The following is a 21,794-nucleotide window of genomic DNA, read 5'->3' as shown; positions in this document are numbered from 1 at the left end:
GTGCAGTAGGGAGACTTAAAATAGCTTTATTTAAGTTATACATTTTATACCTGGGAACAAGGCTATCGTAAAGTCTAAACATAAAGGTAATTGTTCAATAAACATTGCATTAGGTTTAGAGCAAACTTAAGGTAAAAACAACACATACATTCACACATGCACACACACACAAGAATATAAACAAAACACAGCCCCCCACCAACACCAAACGCATGCACGCACACGCACGTGCACACACACACACACACACACACACACACACACGCACGCACGCAACTGAATTCTATGTGGAGAAATTCTACCCAGAGTAGAAGCAAATGAAAAGCAGAGGGTCATTTTTGTCCTGTTGTCACAGTGATTAATAACACTGGACAACGTATTTACTAATGCCCTCCAGCAAGCCAAATCACACCCACACCCACAATACAGGAAGGACATTTTTCTCTGTCGGAATTTGTTATCAGAAAGGGCCTTTGAACTTGGAGATGGTAAAAAATAAAAAATAAATGTAAGACAAAATAAAAAGACAAAAAATTGGAAATACATTAAAAAATAACAATAAAAGCTAACATTTTAAACCTTGCTTTGGTTTTGTATTTCCGCAATGAAGATTTTGAAATTCTTTTTTTGTTTTCTTTTGAAGGAGGAGCAGGCCAGTGTAACTAACTCAATGCATATAGCCATTTATTTTTGCATGGCACAGCTAGCAATGCAGATGATAATCACGCTGGTTATGGCCCATTTATGTTTTCCTCTGCATGTTTTAAGCGCAGCCTGTCAAGATAAAAGGTTACAATATCAATAATGAAAACTCACAATTCAATTCTTAATGCCGCGTCGGAGGTATAATACTGGCCTTATCAAATTAACCTTAAGCCAACCTGCTGGGAAAAATGACCATACAGTAGCCATCACTTCAGAGACACAGACCTGCTGTCCGAAAGTTACCAGTAAAAACCAGTAAAGTGCTTTATAATGGGCCCTCCTCAACCATTTCAGCAATGACTTTTCATATCTGACAGAAAATCTATAGGTATAAATCACATTAGCGGGGCTATTCTGCAGGCTATTGGGTTCTAATTATCAATCTATGTCTCTTTGTGGAGCATTAGAGAGGGCCTTGACCTTCCAGCACGGTGACCTGAGAAACCAGCGAATAAAAATGGGGCTATGGGAGAGGTGCTCTGCCGCAGTCCAATGTTTTAGAAATGTTTTAAAACCGGAAGAAAGAGTGTTATCTTGCTGAGTTTGTGCATGTGAATCTCCAACCAGTATGTTTCAGTATGCATGTGGTTCCCCTCAAACCAAGTGACACTGTATAAGCAAGTGTGCGTGTGCTGTGTGTTTTCTCCAGTGTCCGACTGCGCGGTTGTGTGTTGTCCATTCATTAATGTCCATCACTGGAAGCAGAGGAGAGCAGCAATGAGCGACAGAAGATGGGTGACTACTGTAGCTAACACATACAGTACAAAGAAAGGATGCTTCCATTTTACATTATACTATAGTAAAAATATTAAAATAAATTATGTATTTATATATATACAAACACACACACACACACACACCCCTCATATATACAGTAGTGGGTGTCATGATACATTAATTTCAAGATACAATACACGATATTGGGCTCATGATAACGATACGATTTTATAGTGTTTTTTTTTGTTTTAAAATTATTATATTTGCTGTGGTGGAATCTGACTTACAGTAATAATAAATGTAATAAACTATTTGTACAGCACTTCTCCATGATAACAGAGAGTCACTTGTAAATAAACGTACTACTTAAATATCTATTTGATCACGTAGAAATGCTAATTATTATTGCATTATTTTCTCCTCAAAAGCCCTTGAGTAGACTGGAAGACAGCCAGTGATGATAACTAAACGATGCTTACTGTTTATGGTAAGCTTTGATTTCATATGGCACACCATATACAGTACACTCCTGTAACTTTCACCAGCCAGAAATGTATTAAATAAATAAATATACAGTATACATTCTAAATTGCGATAGTCTTTCGTCTTGATATATATCACGTTTAATATCACAAACTTTTGTGGCACGATACATTTTGACACCCCATCATATACTGTGTGCACACACACACACACACACACACACACACACACACACACACACACACACACACACACACACACACAATGAGGAAAATAAACCTATAAATAATAAAAACAAGATATTGGCGAGTTTTCAGGCATTATTACATGAACAAGCATTTTTCCATAGCGACCAGCTCTGTAGCGTTTCAAAGCCCCCTAAACAAACTAAACAGCAGACCCCATGTCAGTCCATTTCCACTTGCCGCTCCAATCTGAAGCCAGCCTGTACAAGTCTGCAGTCCTAATCAGCAGCTCTGGGTTCACAGTCATAACCATAAACAAATACTTCACCACCTGTGTGTCCTGCCTGCCCAAACACCCCCCCAAAAACCCTCCATGCTGTAATGGGCTGCTCTCATAGCTTAGGCCAACATTGGCTACGGGGAAGAAAAAGGCCAAGTTCGCAGACTCAACCGCTTAAAATAACAGTCCCAAGAAGGCTGTACGCGAAACTAGTGCCGCTAATACCTGGAGTGAGGTTTGGCTACAAAGTGGAAAAGACAAGTCACTGCTAATTAGGGAGGTCATTCCATGGACCTCGAGTCATAGATTACTGCTTGGGTTTACTTATTTTGGACTGCTTCTATGGGGCTTCAAATTCTACAACTACAGATCTTACATTATACAGCTTAAACCTCGTCTCCGGTCGTGTGTGCTCACTATCTCCACTGTCAGAACATTATTTCGGAGGATATTTACCAACTCACAGTGATGATGTACAGATCAATCCCTTATTAAATATAGGGCCCCATGTGAAAACGTACGTACGTATGTTTAAATGTCCGAGAAAAAAAATAAACTGAAGGCAGATTTTATTATAATAAAAAAAACTAGAAAACTAGAAAAACACAGAGCCTGTTGCTATTGGCAACTAGAAGCTCACTCTGGGAGTTGCCATGAAGTGATTGTGTATTTTGACATGAACAAAAGTAAAAATCATATGTTCAGACACACCGCATCTAGTTGCGCCATTTGATTGAGTTTTAACATCGTTTCAAATCTGCTCTAATAGCCTACAACACATTTACCACCTAAAACTCAACCAAGCTGAATAACATTCAGAACAACTTCAGTTTGAACCTGAATCCGTTCCATCTTGCTACCCTAGCTCTCTACTCAGACCTCCTCCACCACCATTACCACCACCACCAGGGGTACAACGAGCAGGCAAGTGAGACCTTTATGACTTGCGACACTGTAATCATGGGCAGCACCTTCCATTACGTGGCCTGGCTGACAGGGTCGGGCGGCATTGGGCGCCTGCCTCCCGCCAGAGGAGACAGCCTGCTGGAGACAGGATGATAATGGCTGGCATTAATCGAGTCAATTACACCGAGCCGTGTCTCCCACAATTCATCCACGACTCAAATAAATAACTAGGGATGTGTGTGGAGTAAGAGGTGGTTTTTACGACTTTTGGGGTACGCATAATGGCGAGAATGTCACGCAGCGTTATGTAAGATGGGGACGGCGAGGAGGTGTTGCAACATATCTTAGCATATGAGTCAACTGTAAATTACACAGGTTTGTTTCATAGCCGGAGCATATGGCGCGCAGCAGCCTCAGTTAGCTGTCGTTAACAGTGGACTGAACGGCTATCAGTGTCACACGGTCATGTTGTTACCATGATGATCCCACCGACAGGAAGCAAACAGGAAGCAAACAGAGAGTGATGTAATAAGAAGAATAGCGTCAGCCCCCGTTTAAACACTCAAGACGATTGTCACCGTTGTTTCAGAGAGATCAGCGCCTCCTCTCTCGTATTATTACCATACATGCAACAGACAAGAAGAACGGTTGAATGCTGTGATGTAGAGCCAACCTATTAACGTCAGCTGGATCTAATTGCTCGTATCAAGTTTTCAAGTCATTTTCAAGACAAAGTAAAGCAATTTAATAATACACACTTGTGTTGTTGCCATGCTGATTCTTGAGACGGGAAGTAAACAGCGCTGGAGGGACCTTCACGGTTGGGATGATGCAACAACGGAGATAATTATATTTATTATAAGTGGAGGGACAGTGTTTGATCATTATCAGTAGCCATGTTTCCTTAAAATCCTTAATAATTTTGTGATATTTCATATTTGGATGAGAAAAATAATATAACTAGCATATTTTGCCCGAATTTCCTTAATAGAGGCTAAATGTTTTTTTGTTTTCTCCAGATAAGAAATTATGGAATAGTGAATGTGAATACATAGTCAAATAAATTAAGCAAATTTCATTCCCTGTCATTTCTAGTAATCACATTCTTCTGGCATGAATATATTCCATATTCAATTTCCCCATTTATTTGCTTCAGCCCCACTGACATAAACACACACAACCCAAAATGTATTTTTGGACAGTACACAAAAAAAATCACTGACAAATTGGATGGAAACATGACTAGCATCAACCGTAACTAAAGGCTGTTGTTGTTGTCAAGCCGAAGATGCCTGAGCTCCCTCCTCCTCCTCCTCCTCCTCCTCCTCTCCCTGTGTGAGTTGAGAGGGTTAACCAGTGTAATAGCCCGGAGAACGGAGGCTCATTACAACATATCAGCCCTGTGTTTATCAATTAGACTGACAGAGCCAAGGGCTGGCAGTGGTGCCTCTCTATGCCTACCTCTGACAACAAAACCCCGGGACTCAGGGTTCCAGCGGAGAACGGGTAGACAGAAACAAAAGGCTGAGGAGAGATATTAAAGTGCTTGATTTGCAATCTCTTGACATCGGTGGCACGACAGCGCTGCACTGCTCCCTCTCTCTCTCTCTCTCCCTCTCTCTCTCTCTCGCTGTCTCACTCCAGCCTACGCCGGCCCATCGCTCCGCGGCACATCTCCAATTTCTCACGTTCGCCCGACAAGCGCTCCCGGAGGGTTTCATTTACAAACGGCACTGGAGAGACCGTCCAGAGGACGGGCGAGACATCAGGCTTGTCCTTGTCGTGTATCAGAGAATGCAAATACACGGCTACAAATAAGGAATTCCTTGTGGAACAGACACAGAACGGGGCGTCTAGTGGGAGACACAGGGATGAGATGAGATGAAAAGGAAGATGGGATATTGGTGGGGGGGGGGCATCGCTAAACAAAAGGAGATGCTGAACCAGTCCAACCAATTGGTTTCAAAGAGATTCCCTCGCACTTGATCTCTTGCCCTCCGAGTTTTCAAATTGCAACATAAAACGCCACCGGGGGAATTCAGACAATGGGCAGAGTGAAAGGCAGAGGGAGGGAGAGAAAAATGAGGGCTTAAAAGTACAATGGCGAACAAAAGTCACCAAATGACAAAGCCTGACAGCCACTTCAATTCTGAAATGATGCCCCTGTCATGCTACGCTCCCCGAGTATTGATTTCTCCACCCCCCTTCTCTCTCTCTCTCTCTCTCTCCTCCCTGAGTGCAGCAGGGGGACAAATAATCTAATCCAGGCTGAAACGGAGCCCCGCTCGCTGGCATCAGCCCCACCTCGCCAGCGGCCATCAAGGCCAACGCAGACGCAACACTTATCAAACTATCTCTCCCCCTCCTCCCCTCCTACTGTCTGTGGCTGCTCTGTAATGGACTGGTCACAATGCTGGGTTGGCAGCCCTCTTCATCTCTCCTACCCAGAAGCCTCTCCTCTCTCACTAACCGCGTCCTTCTCTCCGAGCCACCATCAGTCTGGCATTGTTTGCCACCGCCTTGCGCTGCGACTCGGTTTCTGCGTCAAGGTCACGGCCGCTTGAAAAATCATATGTGTTAAAACTGTCGTCTCTGGAGGTGAAAAATAGTCAAATGAAGGAAGGACGCGACCCAGATGACAAATACACGTCCTCCGCATGCGGCCGCTTTCTCTCTCTGCGACATTATGAATACACGGAGACAGGAGCGCCAATCTCAAGGGTGAACACACTTGGAGGAACATCTACAAACAGAAATAGATTGGACATACCCCGTAGAGGCTTAATATACTCTTCAGTGACATAAAACGGCAGATTTAATGCAACCGAGTAACCAGCTGTTATTGGTGAGCAACATTCAACACTATAAGAAAGGAAACACTTATTGTAACATGATTTCAGGCAGGAAAGAAAGTACCACACAGCAGTAACCAAACAGACAGCAAATGACAGGGAAAACTAATTTACTGCAACACATAAACTGTGATTTCACACACGTAATTAAAGAGAAGGGAGGAGAAATCAATGGCCTACAGAAATAGATTCAGTACCATGGTCACGCACACTCATCTCTGATGGTTCAAGAAGCAACAGCTAAACAACGTTTTCACACCAGCTAACAGACCGACAGCATACAGCTGGAGTCAAGAGAACAGAAACCATGTTAGGGCCATGTTAGTAAACTAACCCTTTTTAAAGAGGTAGAATATTGACGCTGTTGGACTGAAACCTGGTACTGTATGTTCAAAACTGTTACTTTTCAGGAAATAGTAAAAAAAAAAAAACTTTGTTCTAATGGTTCCAATGTTTTTTGTATTGTTTTATTTTTTGTAGCCAATTATTTCTATTATTCGTTATCCTAATTAACCATCCCAACACATTTCTGTATTGCCACTACTATTTTACCCTAATGGGTCACCTACCAGTGGAGAGTCCCTACCAGGAGGGCATATTGCCTCCATCCTAAAACTCCGGTTCAACACCCCACCACAGGTGCCACCCCAGCCCGGAGTTGCTAGTGTACCAACAAACGTTGCCCTGCCCGCCCGGCTTTTCCTCCGGCAATTGTGTTCGTATGCAGATGCTTCGTCAAGCCGGACACACCCGGATTCCCCTTGACACCGTGGTGGTGGACATGGACTTATACCCCTGCGCCAACCGAGCACCCTGATCCAATGGAATTGTTTAGTCACAAGCTTTAAAATATTTATAAAACTCAGACAGACTTAACCACCTTCAAACTGGCATCCCTATTTATGCATGTCATTACAGGTGAACTTTGTCAAAATGTAAAAAAAAAAAAACTACAATCTACAAGCTCACAATGCATTGCGATGCGATGTGTCGTGAGCTTGTAGATCTGTTATTTTCACTACTTTTGCGTGACTGACAAAGCATGAACTAGGGCACAAATTTCTGGAAAAATAAAACAATACATGAAATATGGAGTTACAAGGTTTCTGCCCAATAGCGACAATATCCACATCCCCACAATTCCTCACCAGTGCTGGACCAACAACGTTTGCCCAGGCCCCAGACCCAATGAAGCTCTTCCTGGGTGAAACGTTGGTCGTTTGATTAATAAAGCACAGGACATCATTATACTGTGTGCGGACATCACCTTTCTCTACAAGGAGGAAGGTCTTTCTTAAAGCTCAGGGGTCGGCAGGTCACACAAAATGATGAGAACTGTGTTTGGAGGTACCAGGGGACTTCATTACACTGACAAGACAGTGGGAAGCTGAGGGATACCCTCTCTCCTTCACCATGTCCACCACCTCCCCTCATCTCCTAGAGGAGGATTCCTAGAATCCTTCTCTCCAGATATATATATAGACTGAATTGTCACTGCTTCAGTGACGATATATTTTGAGTTCAAACGTTTAAAAAATGAGAATGCATTAAATACTTCTATATACAGATTGTAGTTTTTTCCCCCAATGAATATACTGTTCATGTAGAGATTATATGTTGATATGTTGTGTGCGTTGTTATGTCTACAGATGGAGGGATTGGGATGTGTGTCCAACCCGCAGTGACGGCTATACATCACTGCAGCGACCGCTACATGACAGCTAGCTACAGCTGATGGCAGCTGCCACTCAAAGGGTTGTGAGTGACATGTTATAAATAGCATTCAGGGCTTTTGGTGTTTGTGTGTGTGTGTGTGTGTGTGTGTGTGTGTGTGTGTGTGTGTGTGTGTGTGTGTGTGTGTGTGTGTGTGTGTGTGTGTGTGTGTGCGCGTGTCCAATAAGTGACCAATAAGTGTGTGTGTACGCGAGTGAGTCTAAGTTGTTGTGCATGTGTGCACAAATGCATGTGAATGTCTGAATGTATTCCTGTGTGCGCGTGCGTGCGTGTGCGAGAGCATATCTCTGTATAAGCCTTTGTTCTACCGATCGTGTTGCCTCTCCCCGAGTCATTTAATCTTAAACAGCCTTTTGTGCAACAAAGACTTCTCCTCACAAACAGCAGCACTGATGCACTGATCCAGTGAACTCACTTCTCATCTATGCCCCCCCCCCCTTCCTCCTCCTCCTCTCTCTCTTTGTGTTCTGAGATGCACAGGCTTTCTCTGCCGTTCACGACCAAAGCTACAACCATAAAACCTAATGAGCATCAGCTCAATGTTAATGTCATTAACTTGGGGGCTGGGGAGGGGAAGGAGAGGATCACTTTACAGGCCCGGAGGAGGGAAGGAGAGAGAGTGGGAGGGACGGAGGGAGAGAGGGAACAATGACGGCGGGCGCTAATTAGCCCGCTATCGTCTGGGCTTTCATGGCATCTCTCAGACAGTCAATTCAATTACTCCATCTAAACAGGCACGCACCGAGCAAACAGGGTTTATGAAAAGAGAGAGAGGCATGAGAAAGAGACAGGGTGGAAGCGAGGCAGAGAGAAAGAGAGAGAGTAGAGAGGAAAAGAAATGACTGGGGTACAGTTATCTGGTCCCTCTCATCTGCCCTTGTGCTCCAGAGCACCACATTTCACCTCTAATGAACAGACCCATAAAAACACCTTTCCATTTCTCTCTTTTTTCCGTCCTCCTCTCTTCCTCCCACTGGCCCATCCTTTCTTTTTTTTTTCACTCATCCCCTCTCCCTCCCCTAGCACTTTCTCCCTTCCTTTCCTTGCTTCACACACCAACCACCCCTCTCTCTCTCTCTCTCTCCATCCCCTCCCTCTCTCCTTCCATCCAGTAAAGTGTGGTGGATCTGCAGATCTCCTGCACATTAAGGATCCTATTAGATAGAGAACCTCAGAAGGTAATTGGATTTCCAGTCCTCCCAGTTATCTTCATCTGTGTTCTAACCCTGGGACCGCTGTAATAACTTACTCCCAGTGCCGCAGATAACTCAATTCTACCCTTCCCAGAGAGAGAGAGAGAGAGAGAGAGAGAGAGACAGAGAGAGAGAGGAGAGACTGAGAGGGAGGGAGAGAGGGAGAGAAAGAAAAACAGACAGGTGGAAAAGAGACAAAAGGAAAACAGAGAGAGAGAGAGATAAACAAGATGAAAGAGAATGGAAGAGAGAAGGAGAGATGCTAGATGCGAGAGAGACAGATGGAGAGTGTATGTTATCTAAATCAAGGCACTCCTCTATCACTGCCGTCTCAAGGATATGAACTCTGACAGAGAGCCATCATAAATATGCTTTTATCTATTGAATAATTCACTTCTCTGATGCCCTGCTTGCCATTAACTTCCACCCTCTAAATAAAGGCTAGAGGGCCAACATACTGTATAGCACCATGAGACAGAGAGAGGAGAGGGAGAGACGGGGAAGACAGAGAGAGGAGAGAGACAGACAGAGAGATGTGGGGAGGGGAGGGGGTGTCATGAAGTGATACTATAGCTACCTGCAGGGTGACCTGCCTGCCCTGTGTCAGTGTAACATAGTAACTCATGTATTTATGAATGTTTACTTCTACACAAACCGGCCGACCTGAAGGAGAAATAATATAAGATAGCTGAAAAACATATCAAATTCTCTCTGCCCCACCACTACCCCCCCAGGGGGGATGTTTCACTGGCCTGTTATTTTTATTGTGGCAGTGCAAAATGAAACCGGTGGCTCAGGAGAGAGGCTCGGTCTAGAGCCGCTGAATGGAGGCAAAAATCAATACGGCAATATCAGAGGCCCCCCCGACTTATCAGCGGCTCACTTCTTTTCAGAGGTCACCGAGGAGCAACTACATTTAAGTGGCAAATTCAATTGTGAAACATAGTTTGGGCTGAGCCACAGTACGGGGGTATCTGATCAAGGTCTGATTGGACAATTGGGAAGGGGGGAGGCATATACCGCAATTGGCGTTAAATCGGTTTTCAGAAATAAAATAAATAAAAGTTACAGCTTTCAATTAGTTGTGTATTGTAGGAGAGGAGGGTTCAGAGGTCATGACACAGAGGTTTGGACTGCATGACCGACACAAAGTCAATATGGGCTCATGCAGCTAATACCGCTACTCTGGTCATACATGTGGAACAATGCCAGAAAACAAAGGCTTTTCTGCAATGCTATGGCCCTTTTAAACACTACAATCACACTTGTTCAACACAATTTGTACATAGTGTTTTGTATGAGAATTGATGAGTGATTTAATTGTTCTGTAATGTCGCTCTGCAAACAAAGTTTCTATTGTATTCAAATCAACTCAAATCAGTGATAGCATCACATAATCTTAGGGTGATTTTAGGCGCTTGGGTGGCGCAGTGGTAAAGTGCCTGCCCACCACCATGGAGCTTGTGGGTTCAAATCCACCGTGGTGCATCCGGCTTTGTCGAGCGTCTAAAATTGGTCCATGTTCGGGGGAGGGATGCCGGTGGGGAGGGTGATATTGCCATTGCACGTATTCCTACGCGCTGGGGCAGCACCTGTCAGCAGGGAGTGTTGGGCGGGAGGAGTAGGACAATGAAAGGCTCTACGTCCTCCCGGTGGAGGCTCCTCACTACAGCAGTGACAACACACAAATGCGTGTGGGGAGGAATGAAGTGGCATAATGACTTAACACATTGGGTGCCAGAGGTTTATTAAAATATTATACGTTGAGTGCCAGCATTTCTTCCATCCACTTGCGTTATACATTTCGTGCTGTGAGAAGCCCCGACGCGGAAATGCATGTAAACAAAGCGTGCGTGCGAGACGGCGGAGGGTCCCGACTAACGCCTGGAACAATAATATTTCCAACGCGACCCTCCATTGCAGCGTGATCGCCGATCGAAAACGGCTCGTTTCCACCACATTAAAAAGAAATGGAGATATTAAGCTTTTAATCAAGGAGATAACATTGAAAACGCCGACCGGAAGGATTTTTGACATGGAGCCACATCCAGCCTCTTCTTCTCAGAAACTGCTTGGGTGATGTCAAAGTTTCGTTTTAGCGCCCCACGTGGCCCACATGTATAAAAATAGAATTGGGTCAAAAACGGTCCGGACCGTTTTCGGCACTTCTCGTTTGGACCCTCAAAAACGGTCCGGACCGTTTTTGGCATTCAATGTGTTAATATAAAGTATCATTACTGTGTTTAAAAAAATTATAATAATACGAACGATTCTTATGTGGAATTCATTTCCAGGAGATTTGGATTAAACATAAATTACATGGCCTGATCTAAAACTGTACTTAAGGTATGTGAAGTGAGCAGAATGGCACCACTAAGCACAGGCCGTCTTGTCCAGGATGTCTTTATAAAACAATGTAGAGCTGTGAGCCTGAAGAGGAGAAAGCAGCTGAACTACTAAATAATGGAGAAGTGGAAGCTTTGTCCTTGGTTTCCTCGGATGCCTGTCAGCCCGGCACTCTGTTACCAAACGCATGTCAGAGAGCGTTCACATCCAGCTTCCTCTCCCAGCACAATACACACAAGCTGAATGCAGCTTATGTACAACTATGACCTGAATGCTATCAAATCAACCGCTCCTGTGGTTATCGTCTCGTGATGTGTGCATGAACTTAAATCAGAGGAGATCCATCTAGGTTGGCAGTGTACACATACAGAGAAAGACCTGTATGGTGGATGCCATGACAGGAAAATATGGAAAGAAGAAGAAAGGATGGACCCACGTAAAACCACACGGGCACCAATTAGATAGATTTGGAAAGTTGAGAACAGTTGATATGGACGAGTCAAGACAAAGAGGCTCTGATGCTGGTGAGTCATGAGGTACAGCGATGAGAGATGAGGATATGGGAACAGACAGTGTGCATGGCTTCAGGCTATGGCAGAAAAAGGCTCATTTCAGCTTGTCATGTATTGTGCGTGTGTGACATACATATGTGTCATCTCTCAGCCAGCAATCCTCCTTATAATTCTCCTGTTTCAGCCTAGAACAGCTGCATGGCATGGCGTGGCATGGCGTGGCGTAACATGGTCTGGCATGAGCACAGTAAAATCAGGTCCATTTTTTCTGTATACACTATACACAGCACGTCACACACCCTTTGACGCTTTTGGCATTTATTACAAAAAAATGTGAGCTTTTTCTTAACTTGCTCCTTTATGTGAAATCCGCTGAATCACATCTCTTGCATCTAAAACCAGACTCTGCAGTGCTCTGCTGATGATGACTACTGGGCAACTAGTTTAGTCAGAGTCCACCTTCTTTCTAAAAAATGACTGACAGCCAGAGTGAGGCGGGGTACAGACCCGAGGTCAGGAGGCCCCGGGTGTTGCCAGTCAGGCGGACGTAAAAAGCAGACGACCCGAGAACGTGGGAGACTGTGAAACACGGCAACCTGAGGCCAAAACTACTGACATGTGAGCGCTCCATTCGCTCCCCGGCCCGTCCCTCTGATGGACTTTCAACACTTGCGTGAGTCCCCCCGCCCCCTTTTGCCCTGACTGTAAGAGAGACCCTTCCTTGAACCTTAAAGAAAGCAGAACATTTTACTGCTAAGCTGGGGGGTGGGGGGGGCAAGACGAGAGCCGGAGGAGGGAGGTGGAGGAAAAGACGCTGGGTTTGAACGCACAGTCAACCCCTTCAGGACTGTCTGCAGCATTTAATGCTGCAGGGTTCTGAGACAGGAGATGGAGAGAGGAAGGGAGAGAACAGGGTTTGAAGAGAGGGAGGGATGAAAGAGGGAGGGATGTGGAGGTAGAGAGAGAGGGGAAGATGCCGTATTCCTGTCAGTGGCAAAATACACCCCCGTAGGGAGTATAATGGACAGGGCCTCAGCAGGAAAGGGCAGGAAATTATTTCTGTGAGAATGTGTGTGTGTGTATACATGTGTGTGTGTGTGTGTGTGTGTGTGTGTGTGTGTGTGTGTGTGTGTGTGTGTGTGTGTGTGTGTGTGTGTGTGTGTGTTTTCTGTGTGTCAGTCTGTGGCGGGAGAGCCCATATATGGACTGGAAATACCCGACATCGACACAAATTGGCAAATATGTCCATATATGGACTGGACAAGCCCGATGTCAGCGCAAATCCCTGTTGTTGGGTTATAAATGTATGACATCGCAATACGCAAATCATCGTTGTTAACCACCCGTGAATATATGGCCATATATGGACTGGCTATTTGCAACGCAATAAACCCAGCAATGATGGGCAGGCTGATAAGGTAGCACTTCTCAGTCCAAATACGGACATGCCCAACGTCAGTACTAATCGGCACATCACATGCCCATAAAATGGAGACACATGTGGTTGTGTTCCCAGATTATGCCCATATATGGAGAATCCCATCCCACAATATTAGTCAACGGTTAGGTCACAGTATTAGGTGGTACAGTATGTACAAATATGTACATACCTGATGTCACAATATTGATAATCATAGCAGAATGACATCAGTCAATTCTGGGTACCGAAGCCTGAACATGCTGATCTGGAACTCTACTGGAGGGATGGAACTCCATTCTAATCAAAAGTTTGGTGTTTGATGATGGTGTTGGTGGTGGTGGTGGGGGGATCTTAACACAATGGTCCAAAATCTCCCATAAGTGGGTTGAAAGCTGGAGATTGTGAAGGCCATAGCATACTGTATGAATGACTCCATTGTGGATGGGACATTGTCATCCTGGAGAAACTACTCCCATCAGGATAGAAAGGTGGTTTCCTCAGGTAAAGGTGTCAACTCAGAATAACTATGTTCAGATTTGCAGTGACTCTGAGGGGTCAAATTGACCCAAACCATGCCCCCCACAGCAAATCGCACTAATGCATGAGCATCAAAGTCATTGAATGTGCACAATTTCCGAACGTATATGCGCTGATGTGTTCCCCACGGATCGAAATGCAAATCTGTGCACTTTACTCGCGGAGTAATGAGCAAAGTGTTCCTAGTGAAACACTAGCCAGTTGAGCAGTCTTTGTGAGTGAAGCTCCTGCCATCCGTGCCCTAATAATGAACCCTCTTTCATAGTCACTTGGGTCTTTTTCTCTTGCCATCTTGATCTAATCGAGGTCAACTGGGCCTGCTCAGCATTTTTATACATACCACAAGGCATATTAGGATGTTAACGGCTTGCCTTAATTGTATAACACCTGCATAGAAGAATCGGCATTTGTTATGAGTGAAGACTCAGTTATTCTCTCAGTTAATTTAACTCAGAGTTTAAAAGTGTAAATAAAGTTTTGAAAGTGAGAGTTAAATGAACATTTAAGGACTAGCTGAGCCTAATGGTGTATATACAGTGTGTGTGTGTGTGTGTGTGTGTGTGTGTGTGTGTGTGTGTGTGTGTGTGTGTGTGTGTGTGTGTGTGTGTGTGTGCGCGCACGCACGCAGCAGTGCAGAGCTGGGCAGGGGGCATTTACAGGGGTGCCCGTAGGTCAGGATATCAAGTGTGGTGCTGCGGCCGCACGTGAATGGTAAGGTTTGTGTTGGGAGCCGCCAAGGGAAGCAGGCAGGGGGGGGGTGAGGGGAGGAAGGGGGAGAGAAAGAGGGTGGGGGGTGAGAGGTAGAGTCTACTCTGTGGCGAGACTGAGAGGCTCAAGAATAAATTAAAACTACACCATGTTTGGCTAACGATATGCGCCAAGCATGATCTCCAGGCTCAATCTACCCCCATGTGTGTGACTGTGTATAATGTGCGTGCGTCAGTGTATAAGTATACAAACGTGCGCATGTGTGCAAATGAGTAGTGTGTGCATATATATGCACATGATATGTGAATGTGTATAAAGTGTGAAAGTCCATAATGTGCATGTATGTGCATGTACTGTACGTGTGGGTACTTGTATATGCTTGTGTGAATTTGTGCTCATGCTTCCATGAGCATCCAGGTATACGTACGTGCGTACAGTACGTGCGTGCGTGCGTGCGTGCGCGTGTGCGTGTGCGTGCGTGCGTGCGTGCGTGCGTGCGTGCGTGCAGATACATACATGTGAGAAAGTGTGTGTGTCATTATTACTATGCAGCAGAGTGTTGTGTTTGAAGAGTAAACATTTATTCTGTGGGTTCGCAGTGACAGAGCAGGAAGCTGAACGGACAGGGCTAAGCTAGCCAATGGGTCAGCGAGCTGGGCTACCTCTCAGCTGTTTCTATTAAATACGGCCTGACAGGACACAAAAATATCAAGCTATCAACCTCTCCTATCAAAGCAGGCTTAATGCGATACGCCTAGAGCAACAAACACACTTTATTGTCCCAGTAGGACATGGCCCGAGCTCCTGTGGAGCTTACAGAAAGAAAGCGGGGAAAGGTAAATAAAGCTGCTTTTTCACGGTACAGGGGTGAGGAAAGAGCTCACGACGCCTCATGTCACCATTACATATGATACAATATAACATTACAACTCAGGCTCCAATTAAAGCTGTAAAATGTTTAGTTTTTTCTTGCACTGGTGTAATGTTTGCCATTGCAGACACGTACTGTATCTTACACTTCGGAAATCACATCAAGCACAGCGCTGCTTAAACAGAAGGTCATTTGTTTTGGTATTTATAGAATGAAAAAAATGTGTGTGTGTGTGTGTTGCTGTAAGTCAAGGTACCGTATATCTGTGTGTGCTGGTTACTTTTAAATACTGTGCTATATATTTCTGTATGAAGCATGCATTCATTTGAACATAATGAAATGCTTGGTTTATGTAATCTTCCAACAATACAAAACATTTATTTTTTGCATATTTTTGGTGCTCTACGCGGATACCAGAACTCTCGCCCTCTCGCAAGCATGCATGCTCCATTAGCTCAGCGGTTAAAAACTAAAGCACAAACACAAATAATCAGCACTTGTGTGGGGGAACTCGGGTTCGAATCCCGGGTAGGACAAGAAAGTTACAGAGCACAGCTTTAGATGGACAGTCAGAATTTGACAGTGCAGCCATTTTGTGCCTGTGGAGGTACAGGCCAGGGTGTGTCTGTGTGGGTGTCTGCCCTCCGAAGCGTCTCACCTCAAACTCAGCATGTTTGTGTATGTCCTCAGCCCGCTGGCGGCTCAGGATGAACTCTGCCTCGTTGGCCACACGCACCAGGTGGTCCTTCATAGTGTGACTCAGCAATCTGAGAGAGAGAGAGAGCGAGAGAGAGAGAGATCAAAGCACTGGAATAACGTGTATATAACAACGCAATTTACTATGTGGCGTGATGCTTGATGTTCTGTGTAATGCACATTGAACTGCCTTGTTGTTGATGTGTGCTATACAAATACAATTGCCTTGGCATATATAGAATGTATCTTTGCAGTACTGAACAGAATAGAACAATATATCAAACTATATGAAAAATGACAAACTAAATTGACAGTTATTCACCGTACATTATCATGCAGAGTGCTTCTGGAAGTCATTTACTGCATGCGATTGTGGCTGTTTGAATTAATTAAATTAATATGTCTTATTTAGAATAAAAGAAACAACGCAATAAAATAAAAACGCTGATGAAGGCTTCAGGCTGTATAGCCTGCTCATCTCTTACTGCTGCTGTGCACCACAATAAATCATAGAAAATGCTACGTTTCTGAGTGCAGAACAGTGTTTGCATCTATGTCTTATATAGCCACTAGGTGACAAGTATGTGCTGTGAGGACTCTGTATGTTTTCATAACATGTATTTAACACTACAAGATCCAGTAACTTGGAACAACTTAGCAGTTGTGGTACAAAGGCCTGGCAGAGCAGCCATGTAATAGCCATGAAACAACCAAATTGAAGCGTGCAAAATGAGCAGGAAATTTAATTTAGACACGGGAGCAGAGGAAGCCTTTGCTGGGGTGGAGGTGCTAATTGATTTGTTAATGATATGCATCTGACAAGGAGGGGAGGACCCCGTCCATGTTGCTACATATGTAACTTGCCCCTCTTTATCTGTATTAATAAAACATGCTTGCATGTGTGTGTGTGCGTGTGTGTGTGTGTGTGTGTGTGTGTGTGTGTGTGTGACGGGAGACTACACACGTGTGTGTGTGAGAGAGAGAGAGACAGACTGTGTAAATGTCACTGGAAGACTATGCGTGTGTGTGACAGACACACACACACAAACTGGTCAGAGAAACCACTACACAGCCCCTGAGGTCAGGCCTGCGCAAAGTGAAACAATAACAGGACAAGAGCTGTGGAGGAGGGGCCCCTGGTTGGGATAGTGTAGTGGGGGGGGGGGGGGGGGGGGGGGGTTAAGGGCCAGGGGCCGGGATGAAACCTAAGCCTGCTGTTTCAGCACAGGGCAGCAGGGGAGCGGAGGTGGTGGGGCCTCCATAACCTCCTCTATATCCCCCCCACCATCAATAACCCAGCCACTGGACCTCTTTATGATGCCCTGCTCTCTCACACCCATATGGACATCCATACTGGTGGTGTGTACGCGCACGCACACGCACACACACACACACACACACACACACTTCTGTCTTTACATGTGTCAGACATATGGTAGCAGTGTTGTTATTCAGTTCAACAGTGTTATAAAATGTGTAAATGACACCACCTTTATCATATTAAATAATATGGATAATGTGGATATTTTGTAAGTAATTTTAACAACATAGGACTATATGTTATTTGTCTTGGTATTGTCATGACATGGATTACACCTTTCAACAAAGTAATCTCTTCTCATCTCAACAACTCAACTCAACAGTTCCACTCAGAAATACACATGTATTCCTGCACATCATTGCACACGCACACGCACACACACACATGCGCGCATGCTCACACAAACACACTCACTCAGACATGTACACCAAACCACACCCATTTAAAGCAAGGAGCTGGTCGGGTAGTGTTTCAGGTTTCCATTGTAAATCCCCTCACTAAGTCACTAATAATAGTGAGTTATAGCTGAATTAACCAGCCTCTTCAGTGGATTACAAACCCTGTCCTCCCCAAAGTAAACCGCAGAGTGGATCACTGGCCTCATTAGCATTAGCTGGGATTAGCCAGCACTAAAGCCAAAAGCCAGCGATCGATAATGTAAAGTGTGGCCCTGTAAGTGTAAAATGGAGGGTAGTTGCAGTCTAAAGACAACAGCGCGGTAGGAAAGGCAGAGCTCTGTTAGGAGAGGGGAAGACTGTTAGAGAGAAAGAGAGAAAAGCGATAAACATCAACATGGATTTGAGAAAGCAAGAGGTCAAAACAGTAGTAAGGTGAGAGACAAATGCCCAAAGCAGGATGAAGGCTGAGCTGTCATTACAGACGATGATAGACAGAAGAACAGATAGATGGAAGACAGATAGACAGAGGGATGGAACAACATGACAAAAAGACGAGAGAAAACAGTAGAGAGGGATGGGAGGACAAAGACATGGAGAGACACAGTGACAAAAAGAAGAGCGGGATGATGGAGGACTGTGTGGCTTTGTGTGACATGATGCCGAGATCCCCGGACTCACAGGGGAGTCAGAGATCAAAATCCTTGTCAGCTAACTCTCTCCTCTCCAAACCGCTCTCCTCTCCTCTCCCAACCCCTCTCCTCTCCTCTCCCAACCCCTCAGGGATTATGGTGGGTATTGAACTGAGCCTTGAACTCAGGCTCCCCTTCATCCTCACTTCTCCCAGCAGGCTCCTCTTTCGTCTCACCATTGATTTTCTACTCTCCTGAACCTTCAATAGAGGCCCTCGTCGGCGGTGCCTTGGGGACACTGAGGGCCCAGAGGGCCACAGTGTGCTATTGATGACCATTCTGTGTGTGTGTGTGTGTGTGTGTGTGTGTGTGTGTGTGTGTGTGTGTGTGTGTGTGTGTGTGTGTGTGTGTGTGTGTGTGTGTGTGTGTGTGTGTGTGTGTGTGTGTGTACACGTTGGTAGAGAGAAGTTGACAGACAGGGATGCATTGAATGGATGGACGGACGGACGGACGGATGGGAGGGTAATGAAGAGGTGTTGTTGGGGAAGAGATAGGAGAGGTCGACACTGTAGAATCAGTGGGATCGGCGGTAGGTCTCGGCGGTGGGGGGGGGGGGGGTGTTCAATAACCTACCTGCCCTCGTTTACCAGCTCAATAAAGGCCAGACCCGCGTTCTTCTGGATAGAGTTCTGCCACTCCTGTGAACAAACAAAGTGTCAGTATCAGTGCAAAAGCCAGGACTCAATACATAGTGAATTCATATGGTGTTGTAACGACACATCAACCACTAAAACCCTATACTTGGTTGACCAGTTCCCCATGGCTCTATACTAGGCCTCCTCCCGTTTTTGCTCTACAAAACACACCTTCGGCAAAATAGTCGATCTACAAGTTCAAGTTGCGATGCGTTGTTGAGCTTACAGATCAGCCATTTTTGCCTAATGTTCAACAATTTTTGCCACATTATGACATGCCCAGAATAGGTTTCATGTTGTAAAGTGATGTATTTTTTGGCATTCTAGTGTGTTATATGGGCATACTGTACATTGAACTAATTCTAAGGACAGTAATCAAAGAATAATGAAGGCATGGTGAAACACTCAATGTTAACACAACAGTATTCCATATATGGGCATAAACACACAAGGACAGACAGATAAAATAATCTCCTCATATGGGTATAAAAGGGACACAGGCAGACACACTGACACAGACAGACAGACATCTCCATATACGGGCATAAAAGGGACACACACATACATACAAATGTGTACAATGGGTATTGCATAACTGAAGGGGCATGCGTTCCCAATCCCAACAGGCATCGTTCCCAATGGGTATCATTCCCAACGGGCATCGTTCCCAATGGGCATTGGCCTACTATCTACTGTATAAATTTCTGTCTGTGTATCTGTCTCTTTGCTATACTCTTTGCATACAACAAATATTTAGATGACTGACGTCATACTGTAGTACTGACACTAACTGGCATCCAAGTACGGTTACTGCACGAGTGTATACCTTAGTAAATTAAAAGGAAAGAGATAAAGTTACTTCTTCTGGCAGCACAGACTACACAGTAAATCCTTCGACCCTTAACCTCCTAAACCCTATATACTTTGGTCTACACTTGGCACCCGCCGTGTCACAAACCGCCACGTCTTGACACGTTGTGAGCTTGTAGATCTGCTATTTTCGCAGAATGTTTGCCAATTTATGACATGCCCAGAATAGGGATGTGAGGGATCATAATGGTTAACGCTGAGGATTTTGCCGTGTGCAAGCGCAACGCTGTAAAGGTAGAAGGTAAAGGAAAGAGTGTGGTGAGGTGGACACATTTATCACCAGAGACGGCATCCATTTACCACGGCTCTCTCCGAGCGGCGTTATGGTTGGAGGTGTCAGTCCAAACAATTAAACAAAACCACAACCGAGCGTGACTTTAAATCCTCAACTCCGACGGATGACAGAGGGACGGGGGAAAAGGGAAGAGAAGAAAAAACGGGGAGGGAGAGAGAAAGTCGGCGGTCATCGCCTCTCGTGTTCCGTTCAATATTTCAACACCTCCGACACGAGCGTCAAAAGAATAATAAAGCAACAAGGTCAGGAGGCCTGTCTGAACTTCACAGTACAGCTACTCCCACTCCTTCCTCTCAGGGGAGATTTGAGAAAAATGTCTTACAAACCTCAGGTTAAAAGACTTGAAGTACCGCTCTACTCGTCTAAAAAAAGTATATAATAAAATCATTAATCACGTCTTGAACATGCAACACTGTAGATTCATTCATATAATTTGCAGAAACCTCTGGAATGTAATTGAATGTCTTTGAAAGTTGCAGTTGAAAAGACAGAATCTGGTGAAGTAAAACCTGTCTACAGGGTTTAACACATTTACCGCCGGGCCCGTAGTTCTACGGGCCGTTAAATCCAACGGTTAAGCGCCGATCCCGTAGCCTACGGGCTGTGGTGCTTTTTCCTTTTTTTTCGATTTTTTTTTTTTTTCAATTTTCCAGGGGGACCATTTTCAGTGTAACACCACCCGAAATCGACCGGAAGTGCGATCACGTTTTTTGTTTCCCGTCTGTCTCCATTCTAAGTCGTACACATAAACCCCTGTAAAAGCCCCTGTAAACATGTAGTTTTTCATCCTCGCATTTCCCATGTTAACTTAAACGGTCAGAACTCAAACATGGCGGCTCCGTTTGACACGTGGTCTTCACTGGTAGAAGCAGTGAGATCTCCGCGATGTTTACAAACAGTGCACAGCTCAATCTTAAGGATTTTAACAAGATCTGTGGCGACGTGAAAAAAACAAAAAACAACAATAAAACGTTGGCACTGGTGAGTACATTATGAGATTAACCTCTGGCGGTCAATGTGTTAAGAGAGTGAAAGTAAAAAATAAAAAAAAATCTTAAAAATAAATTAAAAGTGTAAAAACAAGTGGAACTCTTTAGTAATCTGAAAATGTACCTGAATGCTTGTAATTTAGTTTGATAGCACGTATTTGGCTGTGTTTATTTCAAAGGCTAGGGGTGTGTGTGTGTGCGTGTGCGTGTGCGTGTGTGTGTGTGTGTGCATATTAGCATGCATATTTAACTCTGCTCTCATCATGTGTTAAAGCTGATAGGGGAAGTTCTGTGTTTATGTACAGAGTAGTCTTTCAGTAAACCCAGGGAGCCCACAGGAGGGGAAATAGACGTATCAGCGCTACAAAGAGGAAGGAAAGTTTCATTTACAAACACTCACAATACACATCCACAAGTGTTTGCGCATGTTTGATGATTTTCAACTTCGTGTG

General features: G+C 44.7%; 1 protein-coding gene across 3 annotated transcripts in view; it reads right to left on the bottom strand.

The window, feature by feature from the left end:
• The window catches only part of lrba (LPS-responsive vesicle trafficking, beach and anchor containing), a 301,696-nt gene that overhangs the window by 152,418 nt on the left and 127,484 nt on the right, over window positions 1-21,794 (bottom strand). For all 3 annotated transcript variants that reach the window (XM_080449815.1, XM_080449816.1, XM_080449817.1), the window contains exons 34-35: window positions 19,127-19,191; window positions 16,108-16,216 (exon numbers count right to left, since the gene is read on the bottom strand). In XM_080449815.1, the coding sequence (XP_080305941.1) occupies window positions 16,108-16,216; window positions 19,127-19,191 (174 nt within the window). The remainder of the gene's footprint in view (window positions 1-16,107; window positions 16,217-19,126; window positions 19,192-21,794) is intronic.

Source organism: Gymnoscopelus braueri (assembly GCF_963280865.1).
Source record: "Gymnoscopelus braueri genome assembly, chromosome: 2".
Classification (NCBI taxonomy): domain Eukaryota; kingdom Metazoa; phylum Chordata; class Actinopteri; order Myctophiformes; family Myctophidae; genus Gymnoscopelus; species Gymnoscopelus braueri.
The sequence above is the reverse complement of the archived record's forward strand: the minus strand, read 5'-3'. Positions and strand labels throughout refer to the sequence as shown.